Source organism: Argopecten irradians, chromosome 12 (assembly GCF_041381155.1).
Source record: "Argopecten irradians isolate NY chromosome 12, Ai_NY, whole genome shotgun sequence".
Taxonomy (NCBI): Eukaryota; Metazoa; Mollusca; class Bivalvia; order Pectinida; family Pectinidae; genus Argopecten; species Argopecten irradians.
In genome coordinates, this window is record NC_091145.1 from 12,270,928 (window position 1) to 12,296,989 (window position 26,062).

Consider the following 26,062-nt stretch of genomic DNA (forward strand, 5'->3'; position numbering starts at 1 on the left):
GTGCTTGCAAACGCACGAGGAGTGATGTGTCAATTGTCAGATATCCTGTTGGAGACCTGAGTTTCATTAGTTTCTCGTTAACCAAGAGTCTGATGGACCCGATATTTGGCCTTTTTTTCATTCTTAGAGAAAGGAATACCAAGCTTGTCAAAGTTATAACTGTAAACCACTATTTTCATGCATATTATTATCATATATATCGTGTCTTAGTTGCTTACATCATATTCGTAAATAATTTACATTTTATTCAATTAACATCATATTCGTAAATAATTTACATTTTATTCAATTATTAACAAAACATTTGAATTCGCTTTCAAGCTCTCTTGCAAAGTTTGTATCGTGAAAATAATGTGATTTACAGTATGTTGGACACCCATTCAAAGATTAATATAAGGTATGCTAATATATTCTGATAACTAAGCAAAAGACTTGGTATTAAGCCAGTGGCATACTGGGGTGAAGGCCTACCAAGGTCAAAAGGGTTGTTGGCCATACAGATATTCATACTGTATTAATTAATGAATACAACAGAAACAAAACGAGATCATCACAGATAAGTATTGTATCAATTTGAGTTCCCCTATGTGTCCGAACCAAAAACATAATTAACAATTAGAACTCAGAACATCTGTATTAATGGCTGTTAAAACACCAAACAAATGCAAGGTTCATTGTGTAAATCTAAGTAAACATGCAGAGAAGGTTCATTTTGCCATAAGGCGTGGTGATGGTCAATGAATTCATCAGGAACAAAACGGGTTCAATCAATTATTTTTTTATTGCAAAATTCTTAAAATACAAGCTCATCAATGAATCGAATCAATGTCTCCAGATGTACTTTTGCACAGATCATTATGGCACTACAGGTATACAGACATTGCATCTTTAGTTCTTATTACTCATAATGCATTCTCGATATTCCAGGAGTTACTATCACTGTTGTAATATCCACCCCCTTTGAAGGTTATGTAGAGAGCAATGCCATACAGTCGACCAGTTATTTGGTCCTTTTAATGCACTGTACATTATATATAAGAACCACACTACCTGTGTCATCTGTTGTCAGACATAGATCCTTCAGATTTGCTATAACATAGTCCAGCAGTAGATATAACGAGAGTGATAGTAACACCTGGAGTATCAAGGATGCTCCTAATGTTGCAAAAACCCACTTCACAAGATTGCAACTGAAGCCCGACAATTTGAATTCTAAAGATACAAACTTATAATGATTTGTAACTGTCCACACAAATTTTAGAGTTGAATATTTCACGTAGAACTCCAATTAAAGCCAATTGCTTTTGAGACAATTAATCATTCAAATTTTACAAGCAAAATTTTCCCATAGATGTACCACTTCATGATGACATAAACCAGGAGCTACAATGTAGAATGTACACATATACAACATCCAAAACATAGCACTTAAATATGAAATATGTGAAATATTGAACTCATATGTTTACTTATTTTGACCCAATAAGCAAAACAAAAGCTGACTGAAAATGTAGGTTTCTATATTGATTTCTTTTTCAAATTAATTTATACCTTACTTAGTTCAAATTTGGTTCTATTAAGCGCTTCCTTATTTGTTTCAATTTTCAAGAGCCTTGGGCGCATATTGGGTAAATGTGGTATGTAATTTTATGCTAAAGTGAAAATTCATCAAATGAATGTTTGATACCACTCTTGTCATTAGTCCACCAAAAAAAAAAAAAAAAAATGAAAAATACACACCTATTATCTAACCTAATATTAAGGAATGATTGAAAAATTCACAGCATTAATTTACTAAGTACACAGTACTTTTGCAAATGCTGCAATCACAACCAATTAAGGTACAGCTTCAGATAAAATATCTGATGGAACCTAATCTAGATATATACAAACAAGTATACTGTATATATTCATTTGCGATGTTTTATGATAAATTGAGAGTAATAGAGTGATATCACAAATTAATATACATTGTACTGTTTACCAACTTTAATTCAATTTATTTTTGCCAATTTCACAATCCAAGTAAATTCGCAAAAATTTATCTCTACGTTTTAATATTTACATCATCTATATTGATAGGAATTATCATTAATTGTTAAATCTGCGAATATTAATCTTCGTGAACTGGTTTTAAAATGGAATTTGCAAAATTAAATTGCCGCGAAAGAAAGTTGGTTTGCAGTAGGTCCAGTAGTACAGGAAATACTATCAGGAACTTGCCTGGTAAAAATATTGAGAATTAACATTCTTAAAACATTGATAACAAATTTCTATGAAAGAATAATAATATCAAATTGAAATTAAAAAAGAAATATGGAAAAAGTTAACTTTTTTGATTGGAATGTTTTCTTTGTGACCGTCATAATAAAAGTAGGCATGTATACAATACTATACATCAATAACATTGAAGTTAAGGCTTCCTATTGATTTTCTTAACCTGAAAGAACATTTAGGTAGGTCCAGGATAAGGTCTGATACATCATAAAATTACCTTTTTAAAAAAACACTAAGGGGAGGCTTTCCTCGCAAGAGTCGAGATATTACCTCCCTTTGCTGATAGAATCAATCACATTCCTGGTAGGTGTTATTAAAACAAAATTTGATTATTTTTCTAATGACTTACAATTTTAGTTACTGTCTCCGATAATACATCATACATTTACCAATTATTCTAATAATTTAAAACATATACCTCACAGTATGTTTATCTATAAATCTTGCTATACTAAAAAGCATGATGAAATGTTGCTAGCAGTTACATTACAAATGGACAAAATCAGACTGCACAAAATTCATGTCGAAAACTTCTTCAATGAGTTAGCTAATATAAACAATGCTGACAACAGATATACTGTATAATTTTATCATTACCAATTATCAAGATCATAGGATTGCTTCTGCTGTTTACATTTTCAATATATCCCTTTTTAATTACACTTGAACATAATCAAAGGTGTGAATACATCATCACTAACCTTTGGTATTACTATTGATTTGTAAATTGTTGTTTAGCTCCAATGTAAGTTTTGATCAATTTAGTCTTGTTCAAAGGAGTGATTTATAAATGTGTATAATACCTTCAAAATTCGTGTTCAGTTATTTCTTACATAAGATACTTGTTTGTGACTAAACAATAACAATGCTGGCATAAGGTGGTCAAAAAACCCTTTCATCGTCCAGGGATCAAAGGAAAAATACATCCTTATTCTCTCACATTTAAGATTGTCCTGAGGTCAAAATGAACCTGGGAGTGGTATAGGGATTCGTTTGAGCATTGGGTTTAATATGGCTAACAAATGTGACATGAGGACAAAAGCCCATTAGATAACATAAGTTGCTAAAGGATTTGGGGATCAAAGAATCTGTTGCAGGGCTCTAGGGTGCAGTTATAGATTGTTCTGCAACAGGTATTTGCTTTTCACAACTTTTGCATCTTATTTACTGAAGTAAAATAGACATTTGACCTGGTGATATGTGTATTAATATAATACTGGAACCCAGTATCACACATATAAAGATCTCATAAGCCTGTTGGTTCTCTATTAGAACAACAAGTTTCCTTTAATTGCCAGGAAATCAATGAACCATAGCCATTTGAGGTTCAAATGTCACATTAGACTGCACATAATGAAATTATCCTAAATATCAAAGGTCAGATATATCCAAGGTCCTTGATAGACCCCATTCCCTGTATGTGAACTTCGGGACTTGTATCCAGTTTAGTCAGGTCTTGAGTCGTTGTGGATGTAGACGTTGCTAAACATGTCCGTTTAAAACGAGCTAAAAATCCCTCGCTTTGGCTCCGTGGAAGGCCTGAGCGCACATCTGAAACAATGAACAGAGATACAGTCAAACCTACCTGATCAACTTTATTAACCAAGTAACTGTCAAATGTCACCATGAAATATTTCTCTGTGAAAACGTTCTCTCTGTATTCATGTATTAAGAAAACACATTGCATGACCATACTTTTTTCTTTGAATGATCTTGTATGTGACTGCATGGCTATATATACGCATGCAATTCTACAAGACTAGATCAAAAATAATATAAAGTACTGATTCTCATTTATAAGATCTATAAAAACCCTTACTTGCCCCGTTTTTACATCTTTTGTGCCCCGTTTTTACATCTTTTGTGTTTGTATTGTAAAACTGAATAAGAATACGAAAGAATACATACCTTTGTCCCAAAACTCAACAATAACAATTAAAATTAAAATAACTGAAGCATTTAAAACATCAAAGAGGGCATGCATATATGACTTGTTGTAATACATGTATATGCCATGACACATCCTCAATACTCCAGGGGTTACTATCACTGATATTATATCCACCCCTGGACTATTTCATAGTAAAACTGGAGACAACAGACCAGGTAACATAGCCCTTTGATGTACATCAAAAGAGCCATATAACAGTAAACTGTTGTTGACTGTGTGGCTTCAAAGTTGGGTGTCACTCTCTCTGTGATCTTCAAAGAAAGTCTGTGCAGGTCTGTGATTGGTCAGTTTTATTCTCCTGATCTGCCTCCAGTTTTACTTCGAGATAGTCCAGGGGAGGATATAACAGCAAAAGTAACCCCTGGATTATCGAGGATGGCCGCAACAATACCTGATGAGTTTAGGATGTGTAGATCAACCCATACACACATTAGTTTGGATTTGAATCCATGAAAATCTGGCCTCCAGTATATTCCATCCAAACTTAACATAAAATTGCTACTGGGAAGCTACCTTGTATTCCATCTGTGCACATTGTTGGTTTTCTCCCCTTGTGGAGTAAGAGCTGACAGTATACAATCAAAACTTTGGTGATATATTTCCATGTATAAATTTTGGCTCTGACCCCCTGGGGGCAGGAGGGGGAGGCAAAATAGGGGAAATAGGGTAGATCTTTCAAGTCGCTACTTGTCATATAGTTCTGCATGGAATGTAACCATATTTGGCATGAAACATCCTTGGGGGGAGGGGAAAATAGCTTGTATATATTTTGGCTCCGACCCCCTGGGGGCAGGAGGGGTGGGGCCCAATAAGGGAAAAAGGGGAAATCTTTTAAGTCGCTACTAGGCATAGAGTTCTGAATGGAATGTAACCAAATTTGGTCAGAAACATCCTTGGGAGAAGGGGAACTTAGTAGGGGTATAACAATACATCAGACTTTCAATATATGGCGTTTGTATGCCTCTCAAGTCTATCAACTGATGGCAATTAACAAGAGGCCCATAGGGCCTGTATCGCTCGCCTGATTTGTAATGCTTAGTACGGTAATGTTCTGAATACAGGTTCATTGTTTTTATTTCTGAAGGAATTTAAAGATTTACCTCTAATTTCCCTATTGGGCCCCAACCATTCTGCTCAAGGGGGTCAGAGCCAAAATTTATATTAATTCTGTTCCCCTTCCCCAGAGGATGTTTCTGGCCAAATTTAGTTACAATCCATGCAGAACTTTATGACTACATAGTACGATTTAAAGAATTTTCCTTTAATTCCCCTGTTTGGCCCTGGCCTTTCTGCCCCAAGGGGTTCAGGCCCACACAAAAGTCCGTTCCCTTTTCCTAGAGGAAGTTTCTGGCCAAATTCGGATACAATCCATGTAGAACCCTATGACTAGTAGCGATTTAAAGACTTTACCTATATTTCCCTATTGGGCCCTGCCCCTCCTGCCCCCAGAGGGTCTGAGCCAAACTTTATACAAACTCTGTTCACCTTCCCAAAGGATGTTTGTGGCCAAATTTGGTTAAAATCCATGTAGAACTTTATGATAAGTAGCGATTTAAAGAATTTACCTCTATTCCCCCTATTGGGCCCCGTCCCCTCCTTCCTCCCGGGGGTTAGATCCAATATTTAATCAAACTCTGTTCCCCTTCCCCCAAGGACATTTGTGGCCAAATTTGGTTACATTGCATACTCTATAACTAGTAGCAATTTAAAGGATTTTCCCTATTGGGCCCCTCCCCTCCTACCCCAAGGGGGTCAGAGCCAAAATTTACACAAACTCTGTTCCCCTTCCCCCAAGGATGGTTCTGGCCAAATTTGGTTACATTCCATGCAGAACTCTATGACTAGTAGCGATTTAAAAGAAATGTTGACGGACGGATGGACGACGAACGCAGTGCCATGACATAAGCTCACCGGCCTTTCGGGCCAGGTGAGCTAATAAAATGGATTGCTATGGGTAGATAAATTATTCACTTGTTGTTAAGACCAAAGTAGGTGACGCTTCTCGGTGGTAATATATTGTTAGCAATTCTGAATAGGAGATGACCTGGCCTAATACCAAATGGTGTTGGCGAATTCCATGTTTTCATATAGCAGTGAGCTCTAGCCATACACCAGACATCAATCAGCCATAATGTCAAAGTCTGGTGTCAGGGTCAGAATATCTTAGGCTATATGGTTAATTCACTTGCCTCTCTGACCTAGCCGGCTGAAATATGATCCCCAGCACATGTTTACTACAAGCACTCTGGTTTCCTCCCACTCTAAGACCCAGGCAATCAACAATTACGTTAAAGTAAGTATTTTGCAGCAATCAATGTAAATTTAAAATCAATGAAAACTATAGTTTTAGGTTTAGCTGTCACTGATTTCTATTACACAATCAATCTTCAGAAAGAGTGTTTTTTATGTCCTTTCATAAACAGCAAGTGTAATTCCAGATTCAGGAGTAAAGGCACATTACCAAATGAAATACCACTAACCTACAGTCAAATCTGGTAACTGTCCCACTTGGGATTAAAACTCAAAATGCAGAGGTGAACATATTATGTATAAAGACCTTAACCACTCAATTCCAAAGGACAGAGGAATGGGACATTTGGACTAAAGTATCAATGCTTTCTGATGGTGTGAGTAATATTTTATCTATAACATGTACACAATGCCAGGATTACAAAACGACAAATGATAAGCAAAGCAAAGGTAAAGAAAACAAAATAAAAGTAAAAACAAAAGTAAATATAAACATCAAAATATTCATTTTATTATTGAATTATCGACAAATAAAAATGAATTATAAACAATATCACAACAATCTACAATTATGGAATTCATATGAAATTAACATACAGATGCTATTTATAGCACTTAAAATGTAAAACCGAAAATGTTAAAGGAAATAATATCAACACTGAAAACTGTGGTGATTAAAAATAGAATTAACATTCTCTCTTAGACTGTGCTACTTTGGTACATTTATTTCTATATTAATCTCATTGGTAAATCCTTCACAATTTGATATACCTGTACTACAAGGCAATGTTAAATATCATCAACGGAGACCCACAGTTGATTGGACTACGCTACACTTATGGTGAATATTCCTCTTTGCATATTAGCTCCCTTGCAGGTAGGTATCGATTGTTACGTCATTATTTTGTGAGCGCAATTCACTTCATTTTCCCAGAAAAGTATATTACGCTGGCAAACACATGATGTCACAATCAACACCTATTTGCAAGGGCAGATAACTCTGTAATATGCAAAATACGGAATATTACAGTATATACAGTACAACATGTATCTATTTTTGTGATATTTATAATCAAGTAAAATCTACACAAATTAATATCTAACTCACTTATACAGTTTTAAAGTACATAGCAGATTATTTTAAACTGTAAAGGTTAAAAGGAAATTAATTTATTTGAATCAGGAATTTAGATACAAGGGCCTAACAATGTCATATGAGACTATAGTCTATGAAAGCTGTGTTGCCTGCCAAACTTCAAATTTGTTCTAGAAAACACATATATACTGGATGTTCAAGAATTTTTATTCTGGCACAATTAAAAATTATTCTGGCAAAATTAAAAATGTAATTCGAGTTTCACAATTATATATATATATTAATTCTAAAATAGGTAATCATTACTCTTAAAGAATTAATTTTTACATCATTGATCTATCACATGCAATGAAATAAATAACAATTCATACATTAGTTTATATGGAATGAAGAAAATAAATATTGCAGATACAAGAAAAACCAAGTTATTTAAAAATAATAAATTGAAGAAACAAATGATAAACAAACACCAGATTTACATACAAAACCAAATACATTCCAAGTCAAAATAAAATGACAGAAAAAAAGAAAGAAATCAATAGGAAATGGAGAATTATTTTTTAAGTTTTTGAATGATACCTGTTCTGGGAACAGGTTCCTGTTCTGCAGCATCACAGCCAATCAAATTTTTCTGTCTCAAGTTGATGACCGAGTTAGCGATGATACGTGCTGTTGTTTTCTGATAGCCGCCACTTGTAACCATCATGATGGGAATTCCTCGGGAATGTGCCTTCGTAAACACTATTTGATCTCGCTCAATGATGCCCTGACAAAATAGGAAAATTAACACTTCTAAATAATTATCAAATGATAATCATGTGCTTCAGGAGATTTGATCTACGTATCAGGGGTTTCAATATCAGGCGGTACCCGGTAATTTTTGCCTGTTAAACCTAGCTGTGGTACCGTCTGATTTGGGCTAAATTACATTAGATAGCATACAGATGGTATAGAAAAGTACCCCACAAAATTGCAATTGTACCGCCTCTCCTGAAAGATAATGAAACCCCTGAGTTGTATGCATTCAATAGTTTTCAGTTGGCAATTATGGGATAGGAAGCTTTACTAGATTTTCCCTCTTTCACTTCTAGAATACAACTTTCGATGACTCAACTTGTAGCTCTTGTGCTTCTGGAAGCTCTTCCATCTATGAGGTGGAAGATCTTCTGAGAAGACATCACGTCTTAGACGCAGGCAAATCGAGTTGCCTAGGTATAGGCAGTGTGTAAGATTTACTGAGGTACTGGCCACATGTAAGAAAGAGCCAAGGACACAAAAACAATGGGAAGAATTTAATTGATAAATGTACCATGTATCTATTGTTTAAGTAGAGTAATATAAATGTGATACCTCTGCAGTAATTGACAAGTTGCCGAGGGGGTCTCCTTCTAGGATGTCTGTCCCTGCATTGTACACTATAATGTCCGGAGTGAACTCATTCAATGCCTGCTCCATATTTCTGTAAGTCAAGAAAAACACAAAATATTCTGCAATTCCTTTTGGAAATAAACACTTTCCTAAGATCAGTATGGATGTTGGATTTATAGCCTTGTACATAGCCAAAGCGTGAAATGATATACAGATGGTGTTTTTACATTTAACATTCTTGCAAGTTTTTCAATTAAAAGCAAATTTAACTGTAAACAGCAATTCAAAATTGACAATGTTTGAATGAATTGGAGCCTGTATAATTTATATTGATGTCAGACATACATACCTGTCCACCAGTCCTAGATATGTGACATCCTCTGTAAAATGCTGTAACTCGACCTTCCTTTTGATTGCTCCTACAGTAAAAATGTACCCAGTACATGTATTGCATGTTAAAATAGGTAATTAAACCTATTCATTGATCTGGGTCTCTGATGATGCTACATGTATCATATTTGAAAACATAGACCTATAAATCTATATAGCTAGCTGTTTATTTATATGCTGGGAATCCATCCATGTTTTTAGGGGTTTTCTATAACTGTTGGATAATTTAAATCAAATTTAAAACTGAAGGCTCTGTGTGAGACAAAAAATGAAATTGGTCCTTTGATGTACATGAAATAAATCAAATAATGGTATACTGCATAGCTTTGAGATCGGAAAAGGAAGCCCATTAATTGTTCTTTTTTTTCTCTCTCCTGACATGTTATAAGTTTTGTGATGACCTACTTAGTATACCACGATCTAATCTAATAACGACGAATACAGTATTTTAAGTGCTATAAATTCTACTAGCACTAGGAATATTCTAATTATGATGTCCGATGCTTAAGCTAACTTACGTTTTGCGTATCCATCGTGAGGGTAAATTCCTCTATTGTAAACATCCATTATGTAGACTCTGTCGTCGGTCATAAAATCTCTTTCGTGCCCGTTACCCTGAATAATTACAACGTAATAGTCTGAGTTTAACTTATCATTTTGCACTGATAAATCTGCACATGTCTACGTCAAGATAGTATTGTAACATAATTATCTTGGCGAGAGAAATTTCAGTGCAAATGCACATTTGAACAGGATAGTGCAATGATGAATTCCCAGAATTACCATAATCTCTATATATGTGTATACAAATAATACAGAAAAGCATTGCTAGTGCAAAAAGCATTAAAATGCAATTGCCGCTAAAATAAGATTTAATAGGGCTAAATATGTTGCTTATAGTCATTACCATTGACCATGTTCATGTATCAAACTTATGTAAGAATTCTATAGTGATCTCTATATATAACAAGACAACGAAATACACCTATAATTACATTATTTATATATATATATATATAATGTAATTTTAGGTGTATTCCGTAATATATTTAACACAGATCAGTACACTCCAATAGTTTTACCTGATGAGCGTCAAGGTCAACGATCATGACCTTTGAGACATTCTCCACCTTATCAAACAAGAACTTGATGGAGATGGTAATATCGGCGTAGGCACAGAAGCCACCCCCTCGGGTAGAACTACAGTGATGGAACCCGCCACCAATGTTTAGTGCCCATCCTCGCTCCATAGCAAGCTTTCCAGCCTGAATCAGAAATAAAGAAAGCATTGGTAATATAAAATGTACTTCTCAACTTATTTAATGGTAAGATGGAAATATTTTTCTTAAACGACTTCCTGCAATAGATACAAAACTATTAAAAAGACTATAATAGCTGTATGTCACACATGTACCCGTTGGTACCTACGTTTGCATGATATCCATATATATTTTTTGTATCCATGAAAAAGGATTTCTGTTTTGTTAATATTATTATGCAATTATTAGTCCTTTTACATTTGCATAGAAATAACATGTTTTGGTGATAAAAGAAAGTCAGCATTCCTTTAGAAAAACAATCAACCAACAGCCAGTTACTTTATTTGGCAAATGTTCAAAAAGAGGCCTAAAATCACAACACAGGACTTTATCCACTTTGCTGCTATAACCTCTTATAATTACATATACATAAAGAATTATCTTTCTGTTTCAGTTGCAGGAATCAGGTTTTCAAGAATTTAGTCAGGAGACAGGTTTTGATTGCTCTCAGTACTTACCAATACTGTGCCACCTGTTTGGTAGCGGAATGGTCTCAGGACTTTACGCTGGACGATGAAGTTCGGGATGAGAGCTACGGGAGGTACCTCCGTTATACTGGCCACATTGACGCTCCACTACAAGCAACCATACCATCAGGTTACCAGGGTACATGGATAAAATGTATTTGCTTTCATATAAAACCACAAAAAAACAAATGATATGCATAAATGATGATAAAGAAGTCTTTAACTCATATGGCCCAGAAAACACATTTAAACTATTCTAAATCAAAGGCTACACTAGTCCATTTTGAAATCTGAGGGGTGAATATGAGTTAACATTGTTATGATATGGAATTAGATGAGCATAACTAACAGTAATAATATTTGAATTCTCTTGTCTCACCAAAACATATACGATACATATACATGTATATACCTACAGAAATGTTGAAATCTTCAACTGATCATGATATCTAGAAGTGATTTAAGATATTCAGTGACTTTGATTCATAATGTATTATGTATTCTAGGAAAATCAGAATACACATTTAGCAGCAAAAGAATCATCATCCAAAATGTGAACATTTAGCAGCAAAAGAATCATCATCCAAAATGTGAATTCCAATATTTATACCATATTTGACCTAATAAGTGACCCCATCCCTACAAGCACCCTTCCCCCTTTTTTGAGACCCTAATTTCATTAACCTAAAATTAAAAGCAAACTTAAGAAATAAAATCCTTGGGTTTCTTCATTTGATTTTATTTTGAAAATTGATTTATTGTTTACTTTGTCAAATAATTTTATTAAAGGCTAGATCTATTTTTCATTTTCAAGGACCCTTGGCGCTTATTAGGTCAAATATGGTACCAATTGTTTTATAATTACATGGAACTGGGAAGTTAAATTTTCTTAGAATTTATTTCATAAGAAATATGTAATCCACAGAAGATCCTTTAATTTGAGAAAACTACACACTAAATCATTTTAATCCTAATCTTGTTTGACATAAAGTCTTACAGAGCAAGATGTAATATCAAACATTAAACACCATCACTCATTCAACCTTACAGTTGGAGCCAAAAGATAGGAAACAAAGGCACAAGACATGATAATCATAAGTGTTTATCAAGTAAGAAATAAAGATAATGATGGTACTGTATTAATGTTTAACAAATCAGTTGTACTGTAATATTTTGATTTGTACAGTAACGCTTTGATAAGATATGATTTCATAAATGGATAAAAAAAAGTGTGATTATATTACTAGCAAAGCTTATGATGACCTAACCATCATTATAATGAGCACAAGTTAAATGATTATAAAGAGATAATGTCTGAAATGTACATTTTAACATAAAATATAACTGCTGTGATAATACATTGTGTAAATATCTGATAAACTGAAATGGAAACAAAAACTGACGAGAATCCACTAATGATAAAGAGGCACTCTACACATAATTAGTAAAGACAAAATTATTACAACATAACTTTATACATACCAGGTATTGGCTTTACTGTTAGAGTAATCTTAGAGTTAGATATCATGCTTACAATATAAAAACATTCAATCACACTTAGTTTAGTTAAACCCCTAGAGCACAATAATGATGATGTAATGCACAATACTGATGATGTAATGCACATAATGTTGAGGAATTACAAAAACAAGGTTACCAATATGTATTGACAGCATTCCAATGTTTGTGCCACAGGACACGCCATTAGCTTGTGCAACTTCAGGCACATAGAAATAGGAGCCAGAATTTGTAAATTAGCAACATTATGACTATTGGTGAAGAAATTAAAAAAAACAAAAACAACATAATTTGTTTGTCTACACATGCCTTCTATGAAACAAAGCAAACTGAACTAAATAAAGATCTAAATTCTCTACATCTAAGGAAACTTAAAGACCTCATTAATCTGATGTTCTAATTCTGGACCTAAAATGATAAAGTACACAATGCATAATGTGAAACTGGTTAAAGAGTTTGACTGGTACACCAAGGGGAGACAACTGTTGTGCAATCCTATACCAAAGAAATCTCTATATAATTTTTAATACAGGATCCGGTAACACCAAGGGCAGACAACTGTTACAGCAATTGTATCTCAAGGAGTCTATACATTATTTTGAACACAGGATCTATATCAGGTACCACCAAGGGGAGACAACTGTTAAAAATAGCATTTGTATCTCAAGGAGTCTATACATTTTTTTAACACAGGATCTATGTCCGGTACCAACAAGGGTAACTGTTATAGCAATATAAACTTGCCCAAATGGAATCTTCCGGTACCACCCAGGGCAGACAACTATAATAACACAATCTTATCCAAATGGAAACTGTTTTTTTAACACAGTATCCAGTTCCACCAAAGAAAGACAACTGTCGTAGACAGTCGTAGAATTGATGTCACAACTAACAGAGTTAGTGAACACCAAGGAGAGACTGTAACAACTTTTGTTAATTATTATAAACAATCTACATTGTATATGGCAATGTTACTTAAGCAAAGTAAGCATATATTTTTAAATGGTATAAAAATACATTTTACAGCTAAATATACATAAGAATGAAGCAGAATAATACTAAGGAAGTATGAACACTAAACTGAGGGTCATGAATACTACCATACATGATACATATAACAAATGTCTTATTGTTAGATATTAGTAATACCTGGACCATGTACTTTAAAATATGGTAAAGATATATTCAAAATGCTACATACTAACACTCATGCTTTTAACCTACAGGTACAATTCCCTTTGTTTCAGTAATACTGGATAACGAAAAGAGAAAGCAATATCTATATAATTAACATATGCTGATATTATTCTATTATTTAGATAGCTACCACAAAGACCAGACACCTGTTTAACAGAATATTTACTAACACAAACAATAAATGAATAACGAAAATATCAGACGGTGCGCGTGGTCACCAGTAAATAAATTAACTTAGTGAATTATGGGGAAATGTACCCATTAATCAAGACACCCATAAAACAAGAACAGTCACATAATAGAGAAATAATGGTGAATAAAATTTATAATGAATTACTACATTACAATTTATTTATCAATTATCAAGTGTCTGGTCTCTGTTAAGTTAAACCTCTAGAGCACAATACTGATGGTGTAATGCACAATACCGATGATGTAATGCACAATACTGATGATGTAATGCCCAATACTGATGATGTAATGCACAATACTGATGACGTAATGCACATACAACACAAATCAAGCAGAAGGAGTGAGAGAAGCAAGGAGAAACATAGTGAAGCCAGGAGTGGGCAACCTAGGAATGTAAGATTGAATGAGTGATAATTAAACAGTACCTCCTCTATCCCCTCCACAATGTTAGTGAGCTGTGGGAGGAAATGCACAAAAAATACCATGAGGATATCAGCTGTCATGATTTCTAAAGTCAAAATCTGTTACCATTTCCAACCCAATAAGTACCCCATCCTGTCCCTATAACCGTTACTCCCAATTTTTTGAGACCACAATTTCACCTACTATTGTACCTCAAATTAAATGTGAAACTATGAAAAATGTGTACGTTTCTCTATAATTGATTTGTCTTGCAAATTGATTAATGGTTTTCTTTGTATAGTAATTTTGTGACAGATTAATCCATATTTGGTCATATTAAGTCCCCTTTATTTTTTTTCATTTTTAAGTACCTTGCATGGGTACTTATAAATATTGGGTTGAATATGGTATTTGAAACCCTGATGCATACTGATCTATCAGAGTTATTTCCCTTGTTTTACTGTCATCCATTAACAAGGAGTAAAACGAGGGGAAGTAACTTTTGATAGATCAGAATAACACTGATAAAACGAAGTGGATGAAATTGAGATGTTACTTGTTTAAGCAGTAAAACTAAAATGAAAAGGTGAAATTTGAAGAACAATAAATCATGGTTATAACGAACCTCTGATCTGGGGATAAACGGTTTTACTTTTTTATAAACATATAGTTGATATACAAACATCTTACAGGAACTTTGACATGGAATGAAAATAACTACATTATATCAATGAACTTTTTGTAAGCATGTTAATTATAAACATGTACAATGGAATCCGAAAGTAGACATTAGGGCTTACATTCCTCCAAACTGACACTGAGCATGCTAACCTATCAGAGTTACTTCCCTTTTTCACTTTCATGATCAATCAGAAAAGCTATGAGACAGCAATGGTTAATTGCATAAAATAGAGACCATATTGGTTTTATTAATATGTACCCTTCCTTAAATCCAAAAGTCATCATAAATTGAATTATTTCAAAAGGTCCCAGGAAGACATTGACACCATTGAATGATTCATCATTTCAAATTCGCTGTTTTTCACCATGCATATTTTAACACTCTATATGTTTCATTCTAGAAATTTATCTCGGAAACTTATCTGGCACAATTAAGAATTCTATAAATGCAGTGTTTTTCCTGCCTATATATTTGGGGCCAAAATAAGGCCCCATTCCCAATTGTATTTCTTGTTATTTTTTCCCAAATCTATGTCTAAATTTCCCAAATCCGTGAGTTGACACCTATTTTGTGTGACGAAACAAAAATATTCCGGAAATCCCAAGTCTGAACGTCGTATTTTAGTATACAATATTACACTTGATTCTTAGAGAAGGATAATTGTTTATTTCTCCCTTTTCCAAAATTTTCATAAACACCGCTAACATTTTTCATTTCATACTTTTATCACACAAAATTTCCCAATTTTCTCCAGGTGGCAATTTCCCAAAATGTCCAGGAAAAACACTGAAATGCCCTACAGAACACAATTCTTTTTCAAAATCAGATTAGCCACTTTTATATCCTATCTATAGAGTTATGACTTAAGCTTAAAACAATTGAATTCCTATGACGTATTCCAAGGTGTGGATATGACGACAATAATATAGTAATCCCTGGAGTACATATATACTGAGAATGATGGATGGTAAATATGTAGACAAATTTAAAGGAATATAATAGACAAAAATTGAATATCTGATCGTGACCATCTGATCATACAAAATGAATGATCTAATACAAAAGCTGGGTATTGATGATGAATAGCATTATCAAAGAGGAATTATTTGATTTGGGAATGTTGATTTTGTGTGGAAATTCTGAAGCATAAAATTGAATGTTTTGTAATTAAGTATTAATTATCAAAGGAAAATGAAGTTAGGATATTAACTAACTACTCAAACAAAGCTAATTAATGACATAGGGACCTAACAAGCATTCATATAAAGTTAGTACTGTATTAACATGCTGTAACTCCAATATCGACGGCAATGGAAGAATGGTTACTTAATTACAGACTGAGCACCACATGTTAGGTTGACATGAGTCTTACTTTGAGATCATTGATGTACTGCTTGGTGTGAACAACCAACAAATCATCTTCTGATGCCTCTCGAGGTCGTACCGTTGTGTCATCTCGAATCATCCCATGGTCTGAAATAGATATCAGAGAACACTCCAGAGCTTTTTCTCACTGCTTTGGGAATGGGGCCCGTGGCTTTGAATTTAAGAAAATGTGCAACAAAACCAAGATTTGGGAAAAATTATAAAATATGAAATAAATCATAACAAATAAAAAAATTTATTACCAGTGTAGTTTATGTACTTTTCTGAAGCCAATTCACCAATATTTAAAGCTTTTACTAACTAAGTTCATGCAATATTTTTGGATAGTTTTCAAGAAACCTTGATTTTGGGAAATTTAAGGCTTGAATTGGGAAAAATTTAGAGGCTTTGCCATAGGAAATGGGGCCGATCATGCTGAAAAAAGCCCTGCCATAGGAAATGGGGCCGATCATGCTGAAAAAAGCCCTGCACTCACAAACATTAAGGTAGTAATATACAAGATCAATGATCCTCTCAACTTACATGAAGAGTGAATAACATAAAACAGTCAGACTGTTAGACATGCTAAGAATATTAATGCAATGTTAGCTATACAATCATTTAATGTAACATCTTAATTTTTGAAATAATGTTACACATAATAAGTAAACTTTGTTTACATCTATAAAGAGCATTATGATCAGTCTCTCAATCTTAACACCTAGTTTCTATTAGCTGGTAAATATGGTACATGATGTCATTACAATAATAATCTTTTTATACTAATCTATCCAAATATATTCAGTATAAAATCTCTTTAATGATAGCATATACACATAGCTACCTTGTTAAATCATATAATTTCCAGTACAGTAATGTTCTGCTACAAAAATAAAATGTTCATACCTTTTAAAAACTGAAAGACTTTCCCCCATTTCCCAGCATCAAATGGATGAAGTTTCTCCAGGCCCAGGAACCCAATGTTATACTCAGGTGAGTAGATAATTGGCCATTGGGATGATTTCACATCTACATATAGGGCACAACTGTTTTGTTTCCTGTGTAAAGTTCGAACAAAATGTTTTTACAAGTGAAGACAAACACATGTATTTAATTTAAACAATGATAATAATGATGAAATATGAACTATTATATTTAAGGGTGCCAATGCTATAAGATGATAATGATGATAATGACGATGATGATAAAGATGCATGAACTATTTAAGGGTGCTAATGTTATATAATTACAAATGTATTTGAAAGTTGATGTCATGATGATGATGAAGTTGATGTCATGATGATGATGATGATGATGATGATGATATACATGTATGGACTATTATATAAGTTCGCTTATGCTATTGTTATATATAGCAAGATTCAATTAGATAAATTGGGCTGATATCAATGATTCATGATGATGATGATGATAATGATAATGTTGTTGTTGTTGATGATGATGATGATGATGATGATGATGATGATGATGATGATGATATATGGACTATTATATAGGGTCACTTATGTTATTGCTATATATAGCCAGAGACATATATATGTATATGTTTCTGATATAGCAAGATTCAATCAAATAAATTGGGCTGATGATTCATGATGATGATGATGATGATATGATGATGATGATGTCAGTCATATCATATGTATGACCCACATATATATGATAACAAATCAACGTATCCCTGACAAATTAATCATTTAACATAAATACTTAGACAGCCCAACATTACCATCACGTGGTAGTGCACATACAAGTATAACGTAACGTCTGTCCAGAGGCAGTGTTAATGTGGGATGCAAGAGTGTAATTTTGAGCAATGTGTATACAAAATTTTTGGTTTCTTCTTACGTAAAAATGGAATTGTAGAAAATAAAAATTTTATGAAGGAATATATTTTCAAATTAAACATACTTTCCCTCATTGGTATCTTCGCTCATTGTTCTTTTTCGTCACTAATCATTTTCGTCGATCAATGTTTACCTTCACATAATTTCATTTCCTGTGTAATGTCTGATCCAATCAAAAGTCGTGTTGTATATTTAGATCTCCTAACAGCCAATCACATTTTACTTAACAAAAGCTATTTCGGCATCAGCAACAATGGCGGAAAATCTGAAATAAGGACGTGTTGGCTTTGCACCATTGAATTCCTCCTCCACATATTCCATCTTCGCATTCAGGATGTCGGGAAAGCCAGCAAAACTTGGTAATGATAATTACGCAAGGAAAAGACACACGTGTACTCTTTTAATTATGGCTATACATACATGTATATGCGTACGCCGTACAATACTGACGTCTGAACGTACTCATTTTCTATACTGAAAAGGGGACTAGTTATAATATGACTGAAGGCAATGCCTTAAAAGGCGCAGCCAGATGTTTCAGTAACCATTAATTATGCACTGTTTAAAAGTTCAATTTATGGAAATAACGGGAGCCGAATTTTTTATTTATTTTTTTATTCATATATAAATTCACACTCTATTTTTGTCCCAAACACCCCATTTTTGAAGGAAATCCACACAAGAGAAGGAAGAATTGTTTATAACCATAACCGATATGCCGTTCTTGGTTAGCTAATTATATTGGAAGATGGTCTATCACTTTAACGCTTGCAAATAAAGAGCAATAAAATAAGCACTGCATAAGTTTCAGCCTGATGAAGATTTGTTAGATCATAAAAGCATTTGAACCGCTTGCTTATATAATTAGCTGACTTCAAAGCATTGCATTCATGCTGATGGGATTTTTTACAGTGGGTAAAGTACAATGGCGGCTGCAAACTGAAGCTGTCTTGAAGATTGAGTTTTTTCTTCTATTTTCATGTATGTGTTACCTTAGAAGTGCTTTGCACTTCGTGCCCTTTGGGTTTCCAGCACGAAGAGCTGCGCCCTTATAAATTCATTCTCAATTTATGTAAAAGCCAAAAACAAAATCACATAAATTGCTTACTATTGTAGCAGGATTGGACTGGGTCGATCATCAGTTACCAGATATCACCTTCTGATGTAAAAGTCAGTCAGAAGATGATATCTTTTCCGCTACAACAATAGCCAATTTTCTATGGAGCCTGGGAGCCTGTGGATTGATTATACATACTTTGATATTTATGTTCAAACTATACCAATAATGTGTGGGTCTTTTGTTTCAATTACAATTTACAATGCTGTTTTTATCATAGAAATATTGGATTTTTTAAGAGTGTTTATTTTTAAATTTTAGCTGAAGTAACATCTGCCAGGATCCGGTTTGGTGTAACATTACAAAGTTTAGTGGACAAAAAGGGTGATGGGTAAGTTATATAAATTGAATTTAGATTCACTGTTATATAAACAGTATTAGTTGCACTCTTTGAGGAAAGGTACAAGGGGAGATAATTCATATAAGTTAAGTGGACAACAAGGGTGAGTGCAGATAGGTACCTGAAAGTTATATATATAATCTAGGTTAACTATTGTATAATAATATTATGTGCAACGATCAAGGAAGGGGTCAACAAAGGGGGAGATAACGCATACACTGGTTTAAAGTTCATTAAACCTCATTCAGCAATTTTACACGACTCCGTCTCATCCGATGTAAAACCATATTTGATACACTAGCTATTGGTATAGCGTTAGCAACATATAACAACAGTAAACTTCATATATATATCTGGTACATAGGGCTATTTTAGTCAGTTCTTGATAGCCTTAAAATCTTCGAGTTGATGGTAACACATGTACGTCTACCTACATCAAGGAATAGCTATCCTTGCTATCTTTACACAATACATTAATTAAAAACATACCCAAGGTGTCATCAGAATTTCCTATTTAATAGCATTTTCCTTCTTTTATCAGAGATTCTAACTGTGTTTTAATTGCTTCCTTTTAACTTCTGATATTGCTTATAATTACTTATTATTATTAATATTAGTCATTAGATATAGAATTACCGAGTTCATTCACTTTAGGCTATAATGCCATGTAAGTTGCAGCCACAGGCACATAGCAATTCTTTCTAACAGACTACTGCTTGTGCATAACAGTATTGTGTTTCACTTATAATTATTAGGACTATGATTTCCCAAGTTGTTATTTGCATTTTGTTAATAATAATTTCAGAAACATATCAAGTGAAGAAGAGGATGTTGTTACCCATACAGAAATGCTGCATAGGTAGTTATCATTTGTCATTCAGTACTTTAGTATCAGAAGTAATGTTTCCCAGTGTAACAAGAGAGGAAAAAATTAAATGTAGTGGCCAGACAGGATTTTTTTTCTTATAACATTTCTTAAAGTAAAATAATAAGTTATTTGCTAGCCTTTTCTTTTCACGATATAAAATAAACTTTTACCGCTTTAATGTTCTCTACATATGTGCACGTGGTTACTGTTTTCCAACTAATCGTTTTTCGCATCATAGAGTACATTGTATTTGTTTATACTGTAGTGACCAGCCAGCTCTCATTCTGTCACCGACCAAACGCACCACAACGAAAACTAGTCGTAAGAGGAAGAGGAAAGATGACGAGTTGATGGATGGGAGCCAGTACCATCGTATGTAGATATTGTTTTCACAGATTGGTATGACAGCATAACCAGACTATTATATACCAAGTTAAAACATCTTTTTGCTGTGTGTTAATTTCACATCTCCATGCTCAACAATTTTCAAGGTGGTTATAGTTCACAATTTAGATGCATATGGCTACACTGTAGTTTGTTTCCTTGAAATTTTGCAAAATATATATATAATTACACATGAAATATATGTTTGTTGATCTACCTTATGAGATTTTGTGAAAGATAACACATCTCTGTGTAAAAATAAATAATTGTCTTTTTACTTGGCATATTGAAGATCTTGCTTAAGTAATAAGAACTGAAAAGATGCCATTGCTACTGTATCTAATAAATGGTGTCCTTTTCATATGTAAAAAATACCTATGTGATGAAGCTGTTTGAATGGTGTCGTTTTTCGTATATAACAGATACTTATGTGATGAAGCTGTTTGAATGGTGTCGTTTTTCGTATATAACAGATACTTATGTGATGAAGCTGTTTGACCGGAGTGTAGACCTCGCTCAGTTTGATGAGGAAGCAGCTCTCTATCCAGTGTGTAGGGCCTGGCTCAAAAACCAGCCCCACAACAGATCCCTAGGGACCACAAGGGAGAGAACTCCAACACCTGAGCCAGAGCCAACCAATAACAGTGAAGAGGAGGTATAATTTCAATCATTTATAGAAAACATTAATTCATAGAGGTGCTATAAACCTTAGGGGCCGCGGTGGTCGAATGGTTGAGATCTCCCGACATATTACCACAAGCCCTCCATCTCTGGATTGCAAGTTCAAATCCCATGTGGGACAGTTGCCAGGTACTGACCCCTTGTCGGTGGTTGTTCTCCGAGTACTCGGCTTTCCTCCACCAACAAATCTGACACGTCCTTACATCACCCTGGCTGTTAATAGGATGTTAAACTAATAAAACCCAAAACCTCTATAAACCAAATTTATTAGCCCACCATCATCAGATGGTGGGCTATTCAAATCGCTTTTTGTCCGTGGTCCGTCGTCCGTCCTTCCGTCCGTCCGTCCGTCCGTCCGTCCGTCCGTCCGTCCTTCCGTCCGTTAACATTTCTTGTTACCGCTATTTCTCAGAAAGGGCTGAAGGGATCTTTCTCAAATTTCATATGTAGGTTCCCCTAGGGCCCTAGTTGTGCATATTGCATTTTAGGACCGATCGGATAACAAGATGGCCGCCAGGCCGCCATCTTGGATTTTGATAGTTAAAGTTTGTTACCGCTATTTCTCAGAAAGTACTGAAGGGATCTCTCTCAAATTTCACATGTAGGTTCCCCTAGGGCCCTAGTTGTGCATATTGCATTTTGGGATGGATCGGTTAACAAGATGGCCGCCAGGCCGCCATCTTGGATTTTGGTAGTTAAAGTTTGTTACCGCTATTTCTCAGAAAGTACTGAAGGGATCTCTCTCAAATTTCACATGTAGGTTTCCCTAGGGCCCTAGTTGTGCATATTTCATTTTGGGACCAATCGGTCAACAAAATGGCCGCCAGGCAGCCATCTTGGATTTTGATAGTTAAAGTTTGTTACCGCTATTTCTCAGAAAGGACTGAAGGGATCTCTCTCAAATTTCACATGTAGGTTTCCCTATGGCCCTAGTTGTGTATATTACATTTTGGGACCGAACGATCAACAATGGCCGCCATCTTGGATTTTGATATTTAAAGTTTGTTACCGCTATTTCTCAGAAAGTACTGAAGGAATCTTTCTCAAATTTCACATGTAGGTTCCCCTAGGGCCCTAGTTGTGCATATTGCATTTTGGGACGGATCGGTCAACAAGATGGCCGCCAGGCCGCCATCTTGGATATTGATAGTTGAAGTTTGTTACCGCTATTTCTCAGAAAGTACTGAAGGGATATGTTTCAAATTTCATGTGTAGGTTCCCTTAGGTCCCTAGTTATGCATGTTACATTTTGGGACCGATCGGTCAACTAGATGGCCGACAGGCCACCATTTTGAATTTTGATAATTGAAGTTTGTTAACACTTTTTCTCAGAAAGTACTGAAGTGATTTGTCTCAAATTTTATATGTAGGTTCTCCTAGGACCTGCATATTGGATATTGGGACCGATCGGTCAACAAGATCTTGGATTTTGATAATTGAAGTTTGTTAGTGTTATATATCTCAGAAAGTACTGAAAAGATCTTTCTCAAATTTCATGTGTAGTAATATGTAGTAAAAGTTTGAAAGCAGAGAAAAGATCCCTCTTTCTATTGTCAGACGTAGATCATTCTTTGGTGGGCGCCAAGATCCCTCTGGGATCTCTTGTTATGAATATATGTTTTGGTGGCAACTCATTTTTATGTTTCATGGAAATTAAATTTTGCAAGCTAGTCTTCTGGAATTCTATTATACCAATATTTATAACAGATTTATTTTGGGAATTTGTATTGCGTGTGAAATTTATTCACATAAAAAAATAAGTTTACAACAATTAACTTTTGAAAACTTGCCTTGATTGGCGACATTCGCAAATATATTTTACATGAGATAAAAGTTGTTTTTACAGTATCAATAAAAAAATCCATTCTGCCAGACTGCTCCCTAAACTGGTCATCTTGTTAACAAAAATTAATATTTTGGAATATTGTGTTGCAGGAGGAAATATTTCCCAATGTGTACAAACTACCCGACCCCATTAAAGCTGACCCCGACAGTGTACAGGATTACCGTATACCGATGCCTGTACCCCAGCCCGAGGAGGAACTAAACATTAACGCCGTGAGTTCTGTTGAGTAAAAATGTAGGAAGAAACATACATTCACTATCATTTCTAATTATATTGCACGACAAGATTAATAAAAGTATTATACCACAAAGTTAGAAATTTTATTGCACGACAAGGCAAAATTTATTGAGTTTTTGAATCCATGAAAATATTTTACCTCTCTTTAAGAAGTAAATGTTTTGGAACCATAAAGATTTATGAGAAATCATACTGTATTGCTAACATAAGTTTTGGATTGATTATTGAAATTATTTATAAATTCAGAAGAGAAAAATAACAAATTATGGGGTTGTCTGGTTGGTTTTACTTACAGGTACTGTTCTACATGAGAAACTATTTATTACTAACATTTAAAATTTAAATGTCTTATATAAAACCGTTGATATAACTTGACTAGGACATATAAAACGTCTTTACTTTGACCTTTTATACATAGAATAATTTGATTGACTAGGACCAAGACATGGCCCCTCCCCCTGAACATCTCTTACTGGGTCACATGGAGCGATGGAAAATGATTCGTCAAACGTAAGTACATTTTATACCACAGCTTTCACCAAAACGAAGGATACAAATTAAGGTTTGTCTCCTTGGTGTTTTGTTTCCTGTTAATGACTGACAAATGTAAACCAATTTTCATTGAGAGAACTTGGTCACACATATGTAAGGTTAGGTGTCTGATGACCTGATGTTTATGGTTTTGTCTCTTTTATTACCTGAATATTAATTTCTGCCATTTCAGTGAAAAACTGGTTTTCAGTCAGCCAAAGTAGATTACCACATTTTACAAACATTATTTGACAGAGTTATGGCCCTTCAATAAAAAGTTGTTTTTAGCATTTTCTCTGCAATAGGTTTTAAATATAAGCTGATTTACTTGAAACATTACTTATAAAAGGTTAAGGGCTTAGTGAAAATTATACATTACATTGACCTACTCGTTGAATTACCATAATGGATTTAAATTAAGAACTGCAATTGCATTTGTAGGTGGCGTGACGCTGGATTTATGAATGAACTGAGATTCTCTGACAGTATGAATGTTCTACGGGAAATGTTTGATCAGCAAATGAAGGAATCTCCCTGATATTGCGTTTAACAGCGTCTATAATCATGGACAGTATTTTACAGCACAAATATCCACACACCAACATTTGTCCTAGCATTTGTTAGCTAAATAACTTTTGACAAAGTTAAGTCACATTTCATAGTCAATCTCGACATGAAAAATATACATTGTGTCATAAAACGTCTATACATGTATATGCCATGGACCATGGTTGATAAATTAGTAGCATAGGACATAAAACATTTTATCATTTTAAAATTCAGTGGGTTTTTTTTGTTTTTTTTTTTCAAATCCCTATTCTGATATTAAACGATCTATCAGGTTGTCTATGTAAAAAAGCCCGAGTCACCATGCTCAAATTATAGACTTTACTACACTTGAAAAATTGTGTTGTGGTAATTGTAATTTTACAATGTCATACATTAATGAGAATATTGCAAATTTATTTGTACATTAAGAATTTTAATTTGTAAAGCAATAAAAAATATGCTAAAAAATTAACTGTTTTTCTCACTTTGTTGGTGTAAGTAATAGCGAAGCAGATAGTATCATAAAAAATGGTACAAAATAACAAATCCCATCTGTCCTAGTGGTCGGATACTTAAATTTGTAGATTTTAATTTAGATCATTGAGTACTGTAAACAAGCTGAATTTCACAGGACTGAATATTGGGTTTCTATGCTTATCAACTTTTTCATAATAATTGGAGTCATATGCTTCTACTGTATCTGTAGTTAGTCCTCAAGAGCATTTGTTAAGGTGATAGACTATTTCTGATCATCCGTGTGATACACAAAATTTGATCGCGTGGAAAAATCAGTTGGTTTACAGTAATAAAGACCTTACTTCCTGTTTCGACCATCAAGGCAGACAATTAGTGACCATTAGCAGTCAAGATCGACATTGGTCTCAACTTAAATGCAGAAGCTTTTTGTTTTGATTTTGTTTGACTTCCATGCCATCAAGAAAAGGCCATGTTTTGATGATAGAAGACACCTGGATTATCCAAAAACTGGATCAGATCTAATTATGCTTCAATCTCCTGACCCACAGGTGGAGACCTAAAGGTATTACACATTAGCCACTTCATCCACAGTGCATTTCTACCTTATATCTGAAAATAATTTAACATAAGTAAATTCTTTATATGATGGTTTACTGAGATGTGTTGTCATTTGTCTGTGGTATGCTTCAG

At 34.2% G+C, this 26,062-nt stretch overlaps 2 protein-coding genes across 3 annotated transcripts; one reads left to right on the top strand and one right to left on the bottom strand.

Annotated features, from left to right (window-relative positions):
• Window positions 1-762: 762 nt before the first annotated feature.
• On the bottom strand, window positions 763-18,539 carry LOC138336094 (histone deacetylase 11-like). 2 transcript variants are annotated; one of them, XM_069285391.1, is made up of 11 exons: window positions 18,407-18,539; window positions 17,381-17,532; window positions 16,482-16,582; window positions 14,451-14,480; window positions 11,110-11,226; window positions 10,415-10,597; window positions 9,851-9,947; window positions 9,292-9,361; window positions 8,925-9,033; window positions 8,154-8,340; window positions 763-3,828 (listed from the first exon to the last, which is right to left on the bottom strand). In XM_069285391.1, exons 1-11 carry the CDS (start codon window positions 18,430-18,432, stop codon window positions 3,656-3,658), a joined length of 1,245 nt encoding a protein of 414 aa, XP_069141492.1. In that variant the 5' UTR covers window positions 18,433-18,539; the 3' UTR covers window positions 763-3,655. The 2 variants fall into 2 exon arrangements, with proteins under 2 accessions (XP_069141492.1, XP_069141493.1); XM_069285392.1 differs by lacking the exon at window positions 14,451-14,480.
• Window positions 18,540-18,551: 12 nt separating this feature from the next.
• Window positions 18,552-25,152, top strand: LOC138336095 (protein lin-37 homolog). Its single transcript, XM_069285393.1, has 8 exons — window positions 18,552-18,701; window positions 19,721-19,790; window positions 20,605-20,658; window positions 20,933-21,039; window positions 21,525-21,706; window positions 23,668-23,790; window positions 24,252-24,325; window positions 24,788-25,152. Exons 1-8 carry the CDS (start codon window positions 18,677-18,679, stop codon window positions 24,882-24,884), a joined length of 732 nt encoding a protein of 243 aa, XP_069141494.1. The 5' UTR covers window positions 18,552-18,676; the 3' UTR covers window positions 24,885-25,152.
• The last annotated feature ends 910 nt before the right edge of the window (window positions 25,153-26,062 follow it).

Coding starts and splice junctions, on each gene's coding strand:
- LOC138336094 (XM_069285391.1), bottom strand. CDS start 18,432: ATGAGCGAAGATACCAATGAGGGAAA. Junction 11,227..14,450: donor TTGTGGAGGGGATAGAGGAG/GTACTGTTTAAT, acceptor GGTTGCTTGTAG/TGGAGCGTCAATGTGGCCAG. Junction 3,829..8,153: donor GGAACCTGTTCCCAGAACAG/GTATCATTCAAA, acceptor TCATTGTTTCAG/ATGTGCGCTCAGGCCTTCCA.
- LOC138336095 (XM_069285393.1), top strand. CDS start 18,677: ATGTCGGGAAAGCCAGCAAAACTTG. Junction 23,791..24,251: donor AGGAACTAAACATTAACGCC/GTGAGTTCTGTT, acceptor TTGATTGACTAG/GACCAAGACATGGCCCCTCC. Junction 24,326..24,787: donor TGGAAAATGATTCGTCAAAC/GTAAGTACATTT, acceptor TTGCATTTGTAG/GTGGCGTGACGCTGGATTTA.